General features: G+C 33.2%; 1 protein-coding gene across 1 annotated transcript in view; it reads right to left on the bottom strand.

Annotated features, from left to right (window-relative positions):
* The window catches only part of LOC149570001 (cucumisin-like), a 61,407-nt gene extending 48,849 nt beyond the window's left edge, over window positions 1-12,558 (bottom strand). The window contains exons 1-2 of the mRNA XM_089817067.1: window positions 12,247-12,558; window positions 11,121-11,328 (exon numbers count right to left, since the gene is read on the bottom strand). Of these exons, the coding sequence (XP_089673193.1) occupies window positions 11,121-11,328; window positions 12,247-12,558 (520 nt within the window). The remainder of the gene's footprint in view (window positions 1-11,120; window positions 11,329-12,246) is intronic.
* Between the last annotated feature and the right edge of the window lie 3,950 nt (window positions 12,559-16,508).

A 16,508-nucleotide genomic window follows, 5' to 3' on the forward strand; every position in this document is an offset into this window, starting at 1 on the left:
GTTCACATATAAATCGAAGGCAGGTGAGAGATTTCTCAATATTTGCAAATTAATGTTCTTCCTATCTTCATTCACGCTTTCATCAATATTTCTTAGCTTCATTCACAATTTGATAAAAAAATTGTATATCTAAATTATTTATTTATTTCTTTCATTAATGAAGTTGTTTAATGGAAGCATTGAAGTTAAATTAAAAATTAGTAACACATTCATGGTGTTAATAAATGTATATTCTTATTGATTTTTTCATTTTTTAAAATATTGAATTTGTTAAAAAAAAATTGAACATCTAAATTATTTCTTTCTTTCTTTCATTAGTGAAGTTGTTTAAATGATACATTGAAGTTAAATAGATTCAAACTAGATACTTTTAAAGTGTGGTTACATGTTAGTTTTACTTATCTCACTTTAACTATCTTGGCAATTACATTTAATTGAATTTTTTATTTTATAACTTGAATTAATGAAAAATATTTAATTTTATTTTCAAATCAAATTCATTCAATAAAAATAAATGTGCCATAACTCATTATGAATTCTCAATTTCTATAAAGAAATAATCTAAGGTTTTCATTTCCTTCTAGAACATAGATTAGATGATTTTGTGTTACTAATGGTCTCCTTGCAGCATGTGGCAATTGTGGGATGAAGACATGATCATAACTGTAAACTACTAATGTTTGCTTTGCAAGACGTTGTCGAAGACCATTGTGTGTTTGTCAAAACCATGTGTGTGGATTTATTAGATTAAATAACACTTCTTTTGGTGCTTAAAATGAACTTTTTATTTTCTTCCTGGCGTGTTTACAATGTTTAAATCCCTAGGAGTTGCATTGGACGTATCCTCTCCCCTCGCCATTTGTGGATCTTGGGTGTAAGAGAAATCCATGTAACTTCTATAGGAGGCCTGCCTTGGACCAAGATACTCGATATTGGGTATGCCAGGGGACCTCAGAACAGTAATGGGCCAAAAGCCAAGTCAACATTCTAGCCACTATATAAAACTTGATTATGGTGAAAGCGGTGTCGGCGGTATTGCTGAGTGATAGCTCTCCTCCAGTACCCTTGTGGTGCGTCAAACCCCGGTTCTCGGGGCTGGGAGACCTTCTGAGGAAGTTTATCACTCACTTGCTAAACAAAATGCCCTTACTAAAAACCATGTTTTAGTGGCCAAAATCCTTTCTATCCACTGGCTTAAGGGGTCACCCATGCCCATGAAGACATCCTACATTCTTGCGGTCCTTAGTAGAGACAATAGTCCCTTGGGAAGTCATGCCCCTTGGGAAGCAAACCTTGGTAGCCCCGAGAAGTGAGTGCGTTGTAAGGGGGAGCCTGTGGTGCCAAGGTCCTAAGTTGTCCACTCTGGATAAGCGCGACTGAACTTTGGTTCAAGTAGGAATTCAGTGGATACAGTCCTAAAGCCTAGGTTGTGGTGTGACTGTTCACTTTTAACAACTATTCTTGTCTTAATGTGTCTTGCGTGTGTGTAAAACATAATCAAGATAAAAGCCAACATTCAAATTTACACCTTGGAAACTTGCAAAACCTTGTCAAAATATCAAACATTGTCAAAACATCACAAACTTTGGTTCAATACATTCAAACCTTGGAAAACATGGCAACTTGTGCTCCTAAACGTGCTTGGCAAAAAATAGATTTCACTCTTGCATAGCATCCACTTGCATTCTTCATAGTTTGAGCCTCATACTTGCATCATATAGACTTCATATAGCACCTTTTTAGTATCCCTCATATTCACATTGCAATCATTAGCATTTAAGCTTGCATCCTTTGCATTTCACCTCAAAAATTATCACTTTGCATCTTCCATCTTGCATCTTTGCATACCCAACCCTCATCTTGACTACTTTAACCATCATTTCGGATGTCCTACACATCATTTTGAGCATTCATTTCGAATTATCTCCTTGAATGTGTCTCTCCCTCACTGCTCTCTCCCTCTACCACACACACACAAACACTATTTACTTGTGTCTCATTTTTATATTCATCCCTCCATCTCTGTCTAACCCCTTTCACTTCTCTCATCACCTATCCCTTTTCTTCTCCACATACACCTCTCCTCTATATCCATATTTCTTCTCCATCTCTCCCTTTATCCATCTCTATCCCTATATCTCCCTCTCTACCTTCTCTTAGTTATATATTTCATTCTCACTATCTTTGTTTATCTCTTCCTTTCATCTCCATATCCCTCTTCTTCTCAATCCCTTACTCTCTCTTTCTCTTCCCTTTGCATATTCTCTCTTTCTATCTCCTTTCCACCCCCACCCTACCAAACCACATCTCTCTCTCTCTCTCTCTCTCTCTCTCTCTCTCTCTCTCTCTCTCTCTCTCTCTCTCTCTCTCTCTCTAATTATTATTTTTTCTTTATGTCAATTATAACATATCAAATAATTATATATTTAAATTAAAAAATATGTTATTATGAATTGTTTAATATTACGAGTTTAAGTTTGTTAGATGACATTTTTTTAATCTATATTATCTTTTAATTATCATTTGGAGTAGTGATCTATATATAAGTATTGTAAATATTTACATTCGTTATAATATAATTAATAAGTATACATTTTAATTGTAAATTATTTTTTCATTAAATTATTATAAACATAAGAATTAATGCAACCTATTTAATTGAATAAATTTATATTTCAGAATTTCAATTATTTTTGAAGCTTTTACAACATTGTTATATTACTAATATTTCAAATTTAAATCTCCTTTTGAGTGAATATCAACATAATAAGAAAATATTTATGTTTGAATAAGAAAAAATATATTATAAGACATGTTTTATTTTAGATGTATTTTAAGAGTAATATATTTTATTTATTATTTTCAAGTAAAAATTAATAATAGATTAAATAGATTAGGTATAATTATATTAAATAGTAATAATGATACATATACATATTTACATAGATACCTTTTTTTTGGTTAAATATATATTAAATAATATATTTTAAAATAGAAGAAGATGAATAATGCATTTAAATGATAAACTTTTATTTTGTTAGAAATGTGAAAAGCTATTTTTATTGAAATAAAAAACAATGCAAATGACTATGCCAAAACAATCTTAGTCCTTTCGTGGAGCCTATCAATGCATTCACCAACAATGACACCAATTTGGGAAAGAGACCTAGTAGTTGCTTAGGCTAACTTCGGGTACCTAAATCTCCTAAATCGTAAGTTGAATTATGTTAATTTTTTGGTGTACCTCCATAGGTGACTCAAAAGATTAAGGCTAAGGTTTCAACATTTGGGCCTTTATGGATCTCTCTATAGAGGCACTAGTAAAGTTTGACCCATTTTTCAGCAAAAAATTTGGAAAACATAGCTCTTAGAGTTGCCTTAGTTTCAGCCCAGCTTCCCAACTGCTACCTATGTCAAGGTAGATTTGGCTTTGTCATTTTGATCTTATCTTTTTTTGTCATTTTTTTGGTCAAGATCCAAAGTCTATTGTCATAACGTTAAACTCTTAGGTTAATACCTTGTAAAGATTCCACCTAAGTTCAAAAAACCTTATGTATAACGAGCTATCATTAGCATAATCATAAATTCCTAAATGTCATTTTTGACTTGCCCTAGTGGTATATCCCCCTCATATTGCATTTTTCAAACCCTAGCATCATTTTCACTATCAAACCCTATCAAATTGTTCATCAACCAACTTGTCTTCTTGATCACCTATCCTCATTTTGCATAGCCTAAACGTCATTATCAACCCTAGGAAACCACCCCTTGCATAGTTCACTTTGCGTACACCTACCTTTAACATCCTTACCAAGTCCAAAACATAACCCTAACCTTCATTTTGCACATCATAATCTTTATCTTGCATAACTTCAAAACGACACCTTGCATTTGCACTTGCATAACATCCCTAGGACATTTGTACTTTTCATATCAAAACCCTAGGTCATTTAACATTTCCTCATATTGCATAACATCCCTAAACACTTAAAAATATCAAAAACACTCATATCTTGCATACCAACATCTTAATTATCAAGTTTTGACCTCTTTTATCAACTGCAACCCTATTTTACCAACAGCACACTTCATGGGCGCAGTTGGTAGTTTTAGGATGCACTTGGTAGTTTTAGGGTGCACTTGGTAATTAGGTGTTTTATTCTAGGTTCCAAAACCCTAATCTGAACTTCCACACCTTGCATTGCATCCCAAGATCTTAGGAAACACTCTAAATCACTCAAAACACTCAAAATTTGCATTTTAAGAAACTTTGGAGCTACATTATTTGCAGAAGAAAGAAGGACATGGGAGCTATAAATGAAAGAGGGGGTTTCTAACCTTGTGTTTGCTTCTTTTGATTAGTTTGGCTTTCATGGTAGACTAGTGGGTGCTAATGTATGTTGATTGACTTTTGTGATTTCTCATAGTATGTTATGGATTTAACTCGTTTTTCTAGTCCTACAATAAGAACGAAAAAATTAAAGAGACAAAACAATTATATATTTTATAAGAAAGAAAAATTTATTTTTTAGGACAAACATTCTAGTATTCATACCATGTTATTTGTTTGTGATTCAATGATGGCTTAAGAAGGATTTGGTGCTTTGCTACTTGTAAAGAATGCGACTCATAGATTTTAGTCATATAATGAAGAATATTTATGCCTTGTTGCAGACGAATGCATTCTATTGATTTTTGTCAAATAATTTAAAAGTATTGACAGCGACAGGCAAATCCGTACATTGATTTTTTTATCTGGTTATTGCGCAAAATTTATCTTGAGGCAAGGGATAAATTATTATTTTTTTGATTTTATAATGGGAAAAAAGAGAGGAAGGCAAAAAAAATATGCAAAGAAAAGATCTGATGAAGCAGAACAAAGAAATATTCAGAAGACTGCGGCACATTATCATCGAATTAAACAAGGTGAAGGAAATGTTGAAGAAGACTGAATAGAAGTAGAAGTGGTGCCTATGGGAGAGAGGTCAGGAAAACTCCCTACAGAATCTCAAACAATGAATGTTGAAGAAGGTTCAAGATCAGTCCCTACAGAGGTTCAAATAACAGAAGTCAGAGAAGGGTCAGAATCTTTCCCCGTTGAATCTCAAATAATGGATGTTGGAGAAGGCTCAAGATTGGTCCCTATAGAAATTTCAGTAACAAAAATCAGAGAAGGGTCGAGATCAGGTGCAGGAACTGGTATGGATGAACTCTTAAATATTGTCCAATCTGTAGAGTATGGTATTTCTCATAAGAATTTATATCATTTACTTAAAATGGATGTAGATAAATTGAGAAAACTTGCAGCTAGTGTTCAACCATTAAGTTTGTCTAAGAGAAGGTCAATGAAGAAGAAGATAAGAGAAATTATGACTCAATTTGATAATACTAAAACACTTGAACAAGCTTAGTTGCTTTCACTTTTTCTTACACAAAAAAAGTTGCAAGAGGCATTGAAATTGTTAGGTGTAAACACAACATCAAAGAAGAGAAGATTTTCTAACATGCAAACTGATTTGATTGAAAATGTTAAACAAGGTTTGAGAAACATAGGAAAACACTCTCGAACTAAAGATAAGTCTGTGGCAATAAAAGTGATGTTGATGTCTATTGTAAGTAAGAATATGACCCAAAATAGACAAATATCTTTAATTTCGTCTGAAATGGGTTTTAGAAGGAAAACAATGAGAGAAAATGTTAAGAGAAGATTAATTGTGGATGACAGTACTATGGAGGGCAATTGGGCAATCATGTGTAGAGCACCTCGTTCTGATAGGATTGAAGAGTTATTAAAAAAATTAATCATATCATTTTGGATTGATAACACTCGTCCTTCATCAAATAGTAGAGATGTTATCAGGCATAGGATTGCACCTGGTCAATATGAATATCATACAAAACATTGGTTGGACACAACACATCATGAGTTATATGTGTTGTTTTGTAGTCAACATCCTAATGTAAAAATTGGGCAGACATTGTTTGAAAAATTAAAGCCATACTTTGTGAGGTCAAACAAAGTGTTTGAAACGTGTTGTTCTCATCATCATATTGAGTTTGATCTCCACTATCAGGTATTTCAAAAGTTTGTAGAAGACACATATGGTTTTCATGCTGCTCCTCCTAGTAGGAGAAGCGAGTTTATATCATCCATTTTGTGTGACAACATAGATGATCCAACTGGTCAAATAAATTGCATCAAAGGATTATGTGAAACATGTGGTGAATTGGCTCTATTTCCTTTGGAAATTGAAAATATTGATCTAACAAAAATTTTGAATTGCAAAAGTTACAAGTATGTCAAGAATGAAACAAAGTTGGGGAAAGAAACAAAAAGGTTGGAATATGTTGAAGAGGAGTTGCCTGTTCCAACATTTATGGACAGATTTAAGAAATTGATTCAACCTTATATTTGTCATGCATTTTTTGCAAAGTGGAAAGCACAACAGTTTCAAACTCTAAGAGATAATTTTCCACTTGGAACAATTGTATCAGTTGTTGATTTTGCAGAAAACTATTCATTTGTTTATCAGAAAGCAATTCAATCAGATTATTACTTTAATAAGCAGGTCACTATTATGGTACATGTTTTTTATAGACATGCACAATTAGATTTAGATGGTGTTCAGAGTACAATTCAAGCACGAGTAATTATAAAGGAATATCATTTTTATATAAGTGATGATAAAGAACATGACATTCACTATGTAGAACATTGCTTCAATACGTTCTTTTCTTATTTGAAAGAAAGAAACATAAATGTTGATAAACATTATGTTTGGTCTGATGGATGTGTCGTGCAGTTTAAATCATCTAGACCATTTTATACATTGTGTAGATATCATCACAATGAGAATATAAAACACATATGGAATTTCTTTGAGAGTGGCCATGGAAAAGGTGAACATGATGGTGTTGGAGCTTGCATCAAACGTGCTTTGTGAAAGTATCAAATGAATTATCAAGGAGTTCATGTAAATGATGCACATGATGTTGTTGAATGGTGTAAGACTCATTTTGCAGTAGATGAGGTTGGGACATCATCAACAATGAGTTGACAGACACCATATAGAGTCTTCTGGGAGATAACAGGTATGGATGTGTACGTCTATTTAACTTTTATGCACAATTAAATTATAAAATTTTATTATTAAGTTTTATTTTTGAATTCGTTGAAGTTTAACTTTAATTTTTCTATATTTTCAATTTAACAAAATTTTAGGTGTCAATAGAAAAAACATGCATGGTTGCAAGAGGATAGAAAAGATACGTTCCTTACATTTAGTCATGAGTACAGATAATTGCAATTGGACATTGAAGACAAGAAAATACTCATGTTTTTGTGATAGTTGCATTGATGAAAACTATGAAGAATGCATCAATCAAACACATGGATATACAGGTGAATGGATTTCGGTACCACTTGATGTTACCGATACATTTGATAAAGAAGATGAAAATTTTGATGATATTCCATTGATTTCTGATGATTATAATCATATCTCTGGATTGGTAAAAGTGGGTGAGTATCATAAAAATTAATCTCAACTTTTTATTTAATTATCGATTTCAACTATCTTATATATATTGTACACATGCATTCATGTATACTTGTTATGCAAGAGATGTCTTTGCAGTGATTGCTAAGCCTGGAAATCATGAATGTGTCAGTTATTATTTATTGCGATGTACTGCAGAGAGGACAAAGTTATATGACCCTGAAGAAAGTGATGGAATGTTGTTCCCCATAGGTAAATTATACATATACATGTACATGCATATATATATTTAAATAAATAAATATATTTAGGTAACTTCATATCTGTCAAATTTTAAAACACTTAAATTTGTGGTACAGGTTCTATTGTGATAGAGGGAACATATTTGAAGCAAGAGAAAATAGTCCAACATGGAATACACTTTATTGATTATCAACTTGACAACAAAGTTTTACAATATAGCCACCTGGTCGTTGCTACAAGGCTTTGTCTGCATCCAGTCAAACTTAAGCATGTACGTCGCAAGTGGAGACTGGACAGTGAAGATCATGAAAAAATATTGGATGTTATAAGTGTACATCATAGTTGATTAGACCTTTGAGATTTATTTTATAATAATTTGAATATCAACTTTGGTAAAATGTGTTTTCAATTGTACTATGGTAAAATTGTGAATATCAACTTTGGTGAAATTGTGTTTTTAATCTGAATATCTGAGTTTTAGTTATCATTAGTTTATTTAAAAACTATAATATTAATTGTACTATGGATGCATTTAATAATTTAACAACTCGATATAAATAGGCTAGAAGTTAGTTTGAACTTACATAATTTCATTATCTATGTTAAAATTCTTAAATATCAACTTCTTTTCAAACTATTGAATTTCATCTTGAATTAAATGTGTTTAGATTAATTGTACGACCATAAATTCTTAATTTTCATTAATTTATTAAAAAATTATATAATTTAATAATTTAAATTAATTGTACCATGGATGAATTTAATAATACTCCACCTTAAAAAGTTCCAAGGAAATTCAAGTAGTTGCAAACAATAAATATGGTGACTTTGTATCATTGTAAAACAAAACACATACTTTCTAAGCCCACAGAGGTCCTCCAAAAGTTATAATTAAAAACCATCCGTTAAAGAATATCAAAAACATTATTATTACGATAAGCTTCCATGACAAACCACTTTAGAGTCGGTTCAAAAAAATTTGTTGGACGACTAAAAATTGAACTCTCGTTAAAACAAAAGTATTTTATGATTGTAGACCTTTATAAAATTAATTTGGAAACGAAAAAAATTACTATTCTTACTTAGGGTATGTAATCTTTTGATTTGAAAATTTAAAATCAGTAGAGAACATTCTGTTCTGGTTAAAATCATTTTCTATTCTTTAGGTAGTCTATTAACGTTGAGTTATTTACAAAAAAAATGAGCCTACACATTGATCAGGAAAAATTACTAGCTGAGGCTTTTGAGTGCATTATTTCTCTCACTTCCATCACAATGCGAGGAAACTCATAATTTGAAATAGATACAACACAACTTAAATGTATTCCCAATCGATGAAGAGCAACTTCTACTCCACCATTACCAGAAAATAGAGAAAGTACTCTGACGCCATTAGGATATAATGCTTTGAAGACTGATAAATGATATGCAACTGTATCTATTTGGAATGAATTACCCAAACAACACAAGTGGTTAGTCAGACAAGAAGTTCTACAAGTGTGATCTCTATCAAATTTTAATATAAGCTCTATCTCATGGAGCTCTAGAGGGACGAGGTCACTTGGCCCCACCCATACCAAATTCCACTCTTCACACTTTTGAAGTATATATTTCTGCGCACTATCTTGCAGTTGCCCTCGTGCATTGTGAATCATAACTCTCAGTTGATCAATAAGGACAGTACCACATCATCTTGAGTCTATGGAATTTTATTTTGTCATCTGATCCCATGAAGGCCAATACTTTTTTATTTGCGGAAGTGCTTCCTGAATAGTCATGGGGGGAGAGGTTCTACTTGAATTCGCTCTTCTATTGGAAGGTTATGCATATACCCTCTTGCTCTTCTGGAAGCTGAAAAGAACATTGAGTCCACCAACTCTGGTTCAACACTATTAAATTGTTCGAATATTGTCTTACAAATATCTTTCAATGCAAAATCATCATTCTCATAGTAGAAGAAAGGTGGCCCTTGCATGAACACATTGATTTCCTTTGAACGCTGGCCAATATGTTTCTCAGGAACTCCAAAACCAATTAGTTCCTTGGGACACAAATTAGGAATTGCATCACATACTTCAAACATTGATTGCTTGTCTTGCATACCCTCTATGTATTTTTTATACTTCAACACTTTCATTACCTATGCTACAATTTCAAACTTACACAATTTCATTATCTATGTTACAATTCTTAAATATCAACTTTTTTTCAAACTATTGAATTTCATCTTGAATTAAATGTGTTTTTAATTGTACGATCATAAGTTCTTAATTATCAAATTTAGTTTATTAAAAAATTATATAATTTAATAATTTAAATTAATTGTACCATGGATGAATTTAATAATTTAAATTCATTTATCAACTTGTACTCATATACACGTCTCAAGAATAAACATCTACAAATCTAATATATCTCTATGTATCTGAAATGCAAACTGTAAATCTTGAATAAATATACGTATGTAGCAAAATATAAAAAGTCATATATATGTACATGTGATGGTATCTAACATTGAAATACTCAATAATCAAATAAATAGTGAAAGTACATGGATGTCATCAAGGAACTGAAATACACATGTGTACATGTAAACTAGACCTCCAATATATATGCATCAAAAAATATATAAATCTGATCTACTACTAGAAGGACCCCTCAAGATGCATATGAACAGAACGACCCTTGAGTCTCCTGTACATCCTCTTGCCGAGGCACATCAACCAAGCCTTGGAAATATATATACATATATACATACATGTGTTAGAGTTCTATCTTTAAAACATATATATACATACGTGCATCATGTACATATACATTCAAATTAAATACAAATTTTCATATATATATAGATATATATCTACTTTTCAAAATATTTAAATAACTGTAAAAAAACTATTTAAAACTCAAGTACCTGAGCACTACCAGGTGCCTCAATAGAATCATCTCTCTCATGTATATGATGCCCTGAACCAATAGTATGTGTAACCATGCGCTCAGTGACCTGTGCCTACATGATTTATTATGAGTTAAAGATTAAATTAAATATCTACATATATATATTTGAACTAAATTTTTCAATAAATGAACATATTTTTTAATTTCATATATATTTAAAATTAAAAATAAATTATTTATGTACCTGGGTCTCTGGAGGTGGAGGATGATCAACAGACTCCATCATATCATCTATTGATGCACCTGAGCCAAAAACTCCATGTCCAACTGCTAGTAAATCTGAGTGAAGTGGACTGTATAACTGGCTGAGTACATCTGGTGTAGAATCAGTGCTACCAAGTCTGAATAATAGGTCCATGTATGATGAAAGACCCAGGGTTGAACTAGTATCAATCTCAGATAGGCCTCACAACTGCTCACCAAAATCATCAAGGTCCTCAGCTATGATATGGACATCTCCAACTCGAATGCTTGAGTCATCTATAGAGTGTCGTGAGTCTAGTGCCGAATGCTGTGAGCTACACACAGGTGTATCATCTGTCATTGGTGTGGCGGCCTGTGTCTGTGGAACTGTGTCGGGGCTCTGATGCTGTCTAACAATATCCATCACCACGTGTACTGGAATCCTCTGTGTATAAAAAATATAGCTAATAAAGTGCAACATATCCTCCAAAAAATACAGTGCCATATCCATATGTGTCTACAGTCCTGAAAGACCACAAATATCGCCTGGCAGTGGTAGCCCAACAACTCTATATGCATCATCAGAGGAGGCACCTGAAGTGCTACTAGATGCCTGTGAAGATGGTCAATCAAGTGGATGAGGATGTCGACTATGAAGATAACGACCAATAGAATCTGATGTGATACTAGCTACCACAGATGCAATGTGCCCAATAGTGTCAATTGCTTCCCTTTGGGAAGCAATGATGACTCCATCTGCAATAGGTGCACGTGTAGGAATCATAGGAGGCATCCTCGATCCAACAAACTATCTAAGATTTGCAGGTGGTAGATGATCTACATTGCGATACTGGTCACGATTTGTGATCCGACCACACCCTTTTCCTTAATAATCAAGAATATCCAAGTAGTTAATGTTGAGCCCTATACGGAACTCAGCGTACAACTGCTATGCAAAATAAAGGGGTATTTGGTCGTTATTAGGATAATGACCATATGCAGCTAAAAATCATGGATAGATCATGCTAGCAATAATAGGGTCTCTGCATTGTGTGACTCTGTAGCCTCTCACCCTACCTTGTGTCCCCTCATAAGTTGGAAACAACTCTCTCCAGATGACGTCTTTGGGGGCTACCCTCTTGACATCATCGAATGATGCATCTCCTAAAATCTCAGCCCTAAGCTCCCTAGATATGGAAGCTAATATGGCAGGAGTAAATGAATGGTGACCTCTAAACCTAGTTGTCAAATCCTGTAAACTCCTACATATCATAGTACATATGTCTCTATAAAGACCATCATCAGAGGTCAATATAGAGTGTTGTAGTCTAGCAACCTCATGCTCTGAAAATAAAAATAATGCATCGATATCGATGCGTGGAGGTGGTGCAGCAAGACCTCCAGCAGGAGCTACAGGTGCAGCCTGACCTGGAACATGAGCCACACCAGGAGCTAGAACATGAGTTGCATGATGAGCCCTATGTCGAGATACATGAGGAGCCCCACCAGAAGCTGTAGCACGAGCCCCACCATGAGCTGCATGAGGAGCCATATCGAGAACTGCATCAAGTGCTGCAACAAGAACTGTATCAACCTGTGCCATAGTAGGAGTCGCAGTAGGAACTACATCAGGTGTTGCACCAGAAGCCACATCAAGCATATCGTGTGAAGCCATATCTGTAAAAATGTATGAAGAGCTAAATTTCCTGTTGTACATACTTTTTTATTTTTAACATTAAAAATTATACACATGTAGTTAAACATACATCACACATCATGGACCTAGATAATCTGTAACACATCCAGACCTAGATTAATTTGCATATAAGTATAAGATAACTTTAAAGTTGAGAGTTTGGTTATGGTTAGAGTTAATTTGTTATTCTAAGATTTTATTATATTTTGGGGGGTATTATTAGAGAATTCAATTAAAGGGTACCTAATAAATTATTTATATTACTCTTAAATGATAATGTTTCGAGGTTTGAAATTCCTGATTGATATTATTAGCAGAGTGAGTCACTAGACTCATAGGTGGCTCTCATCTGCTGGGAGGGTTACCCTGCTCAAGACTGTGATTCAGGCTCTTCCTATTTACAGGTGTTCACTGCAAACACCTCCCGTGGGAGTTTTGAAAGATTTTGATGCTTTGTCACGACAATTCCTTTGGTCAGGCAATCTCCAATCCTCTAAATGGAGCTTAGTCAACTGGGACACGATTTGTTTGCCTAAGTTTTCTGGGGTTCTAGGCCTTAAATGTATGGCTCTCGGTGTCAAAGCTCTTGCTGCAAAGTTATATTGGAGATGGTGCAAGAATCAAGATCGGGATTGGGCCAAGATTCTGGCCCATAAGTATTTCTCAGGAGTGGAGGTCCAGGATATTCCTAGACTTGAGCTTGATGGTAAGGGGTCCTTTATTTGGGACACCCTTAAAAGGGGTGCTCCTCTTATCAAGGATGGCCTTTTTTGGATATGTAATGAGGGGTAAAGTGTGTTATTCTGGTAGGACTCTTGGGATGGCCACCTTCCTATTCTCTCTAGTTTTCCCCACCTTTTGCCTCTGTTTCAGGTTTTTTCTTTTGTAGGTTGGACCACAGTAGATCACTTCAAGACTATTCAGAGGTGTGGATTGATGGAGGTGGCTAGTTGGAAGGATCCATAGATTTGGCCCACAGGGGGCTCCTCAGAGATTCGGGCTGAACTGGCGCATCTTCTCTCTACTAGGCTTTGCAGCTCTTTTAAAGACAAAGACATCCTGGCTTGTGGTCCTTGCCCAAAAGGTAAGTTCAGTATGGCCCAGGGATATGCTCGACTGGATAGCCAATGTAATGTAGTTCAGGTGGTTCCCTAGTGGAGGAAGGTCTGGAATAAATTTTCTTGGCTGAAATGTAGTTTTTTTCTATGGTTGGTTGCACAAAATAAGTATCTTATTTGGGATAATCTCCAGCGAAGAGGGTTTCAGGGACCCTCTTCCTGTCCCCCATGTATGTTGGATGGGGAAGATGTTTCTCATGTTTTCTTCTTATGTCCTCTCTCTAGAGAGATCTGGCATAAGTGGTGGAGGCATGGTGCCATAGCTGTATTCATGCCGAATCTCTTATTGAATTTTGGGACAGCCTTGGCAGACCCCCTACAAAAACTTAATTCCTTTAGGTGGCCTAGGCTATTGGACCTTCATTCATTCTGTGGAATCTTTGGTTGGAGTGTAACCGTCGGATCTTCTATAATTCTAGCTTGGGAGCCACTAAACTATGGCAGTTGATCCTAACCAGGCTTCAAGAGACTATCTCTGCTAAATGTGACATGTCAGAGCCGATGGATCTTGGTGATTCTCGTATTGTCAAGAATTTAGGATTAGTGGATAAAGGATTTGGAACTAGTAGCAGTAAGAGATCTTAGCCACGAAAGAGGAAGGTTTGTAGAGTGGGGAGATGGAGTCTTCCTCCTGATGCAGTCCTAAAGATTAACACTAATGGCTCCTCCCGTGGGAATCCTGGATTGGCTGGAGTGGGGGGGATTGGGAGAGATGCATATGGCAATGTTATTTTCATATTCTCTATTCAAAAAGGAGTTCAATCCAATAACGTGATGGAGGCTTTGGCCATTAACATGGCTATGGAGCTGGCTTGTTCTCTTGGTTAGAGGAGAATGGTGTGTGAGTCTGACTCTCAGATTGTTGTGGACATGATAAATAACCGAAGAGTGGATGAATCTAGCTGTAAAATTGCCTCTATTGTTAGAGAGATTCTCCACTTGAGCAGCTTTGTGGATGGGATCTCTTTTTGTCATATTCCTACGGAATGGAATGGAGTGGCTGATGTCTTGGCAAAATGGGCATCAGAGAAAGGTGTTGGTTGGGATATTTCTGTTAGGGATGATCTTCCTACTGATCTTGCTGGGACTTTCGAGCAATTAGTGGAAAAGGACATAATGTAATTGGTTTTGGGTTGGTGTTTTGGTTGGTTGGGCCTAAGGCCTTCTGTAATCTGGTTTTATTTGAATAAATTTTTACCCCTTTAAAAAAAAAGAAAAAAAAGAAAATGTTTTGAGGTTTAGGTTTCAAAATGGGTTACATATATATCATTTAAAACAAGGGTCATACTTCATGTATGTACATGTGTTTGAATGTATGTGCATGTATCTCAAATGTAATTTTTAACGATTTAGGATTAGGGTCAACTTGTTTTAATTTTATGTAAGTTAGGCTTCAATTAGGTTTTCAAATAAGGTTTTAGTGTAATTAGGCTCAATTTTAGGGTAAGTTTAAGACCTTATGACACTATCAGGGTTTACACGAACTTACATAATTTCTAGCATTAAATTTAGGGGTTAATATTAAAGTCCATGGTTAAGAATTTAGGATAAGGGAACTTAGCATATGAAGTTTATGATTTGGTTCAAGATTATGATTTAGGGTATTTATTATCATTTATAATATTGGGTTTAGAAATTAAATTTTAAGGTCAAGGTTAGGGTTAGAGTTTAGATGTACATGTATGTTATATTCATACAGGTAGAAATGCAAATTAATCTACATTCTTATATATGTATAATTTAGGATCTCCTCTTAAGACATGTCATTGAATTATATAGTTAATTATATATTTCTAATTATTAAGACATTAAAAATAATAACATATGTACATTTAAACATGAATATTGAAAACATATGTATGTACATCTATATCCACCACATGAACATATTTACATGTACATTTATGAAATAAAATATACATTTTAATCTACATTCTTATGTATAATTTAGGATCTCCCCTTAAGACATGTATTATTAAATATAGTTAATTACACTTAGTTATAAGATAAATTAAGATCAATAGTTAACATATACACAAATTATAAATATAAAAATGTGAATTTATTAAAAATATGTACATACATCTACTTTTAACCATGAACAAATATACATGTACATCTATGTTCAAAATAAAAAATTATACATTTTAATCTATATTTTTACATGTACAATTCAAGTTCTAGACCCTTAAGATATGTCATTTAATTAAACTTCTAAGATTAAGACATTAAAGTGAATTTGACATATTTACATTTAACATTAACATACATATATATATAAAATTTGTTTTCTAAAATTTTGTAATGTTTTTCTAATTTTTAAAAAAATATTTTTTCTAATGTTTTTCTAAATTTATTTTCAAAATATTTGAAAACTATAAATTTTCTAATATTTTTAAAAATTTGTTTTCTAAAATTTATATTATTATAAATTTTCTAACGTTTTTCTAATGTTTTTTCTAAATTTGTTTTTTAAAATTTATATTAAATTATAAATTTTCTAATGTTTTTGTAATGTTTTTCTAAGTTTAGTTTCTAAATTTTATATTAAATTCTAAATTTTCTAATATTTTTTCTAATGTTTTTTTAAATTTATTTTTTAATATTTTTAAATATTTTTATAATAAATTATAAATTCTCTAATATTTTTGTAATTTTTTTTCTAAATTTGTTTTCTAAATTTTGTAATGTTTTTGCAATATTTTTTTCTAAATCTTCTAATTTTTTTTAATGTTTTTTCTAAATTTTCTAAAATTTTTACTATTTTAAAATTTTTTTCTAATTTTTAACTATTTATTTTCTAAATTTTAT

Source organism: Cupressus sempervirens, chromosome 3 (genome assembly GCF_028749045.1).
Source record: "Cupressus sempervirens isolate cs-2001-9-10 chromosome 3, ASM2874904v1, whole genome shotgun sequence".
NCBI lineage: Eukaryota > Viridiplantae > Streptophyta > Pinopsida > Cupressales > Cupressaceae > Cupressus > Cupressus sempervirens.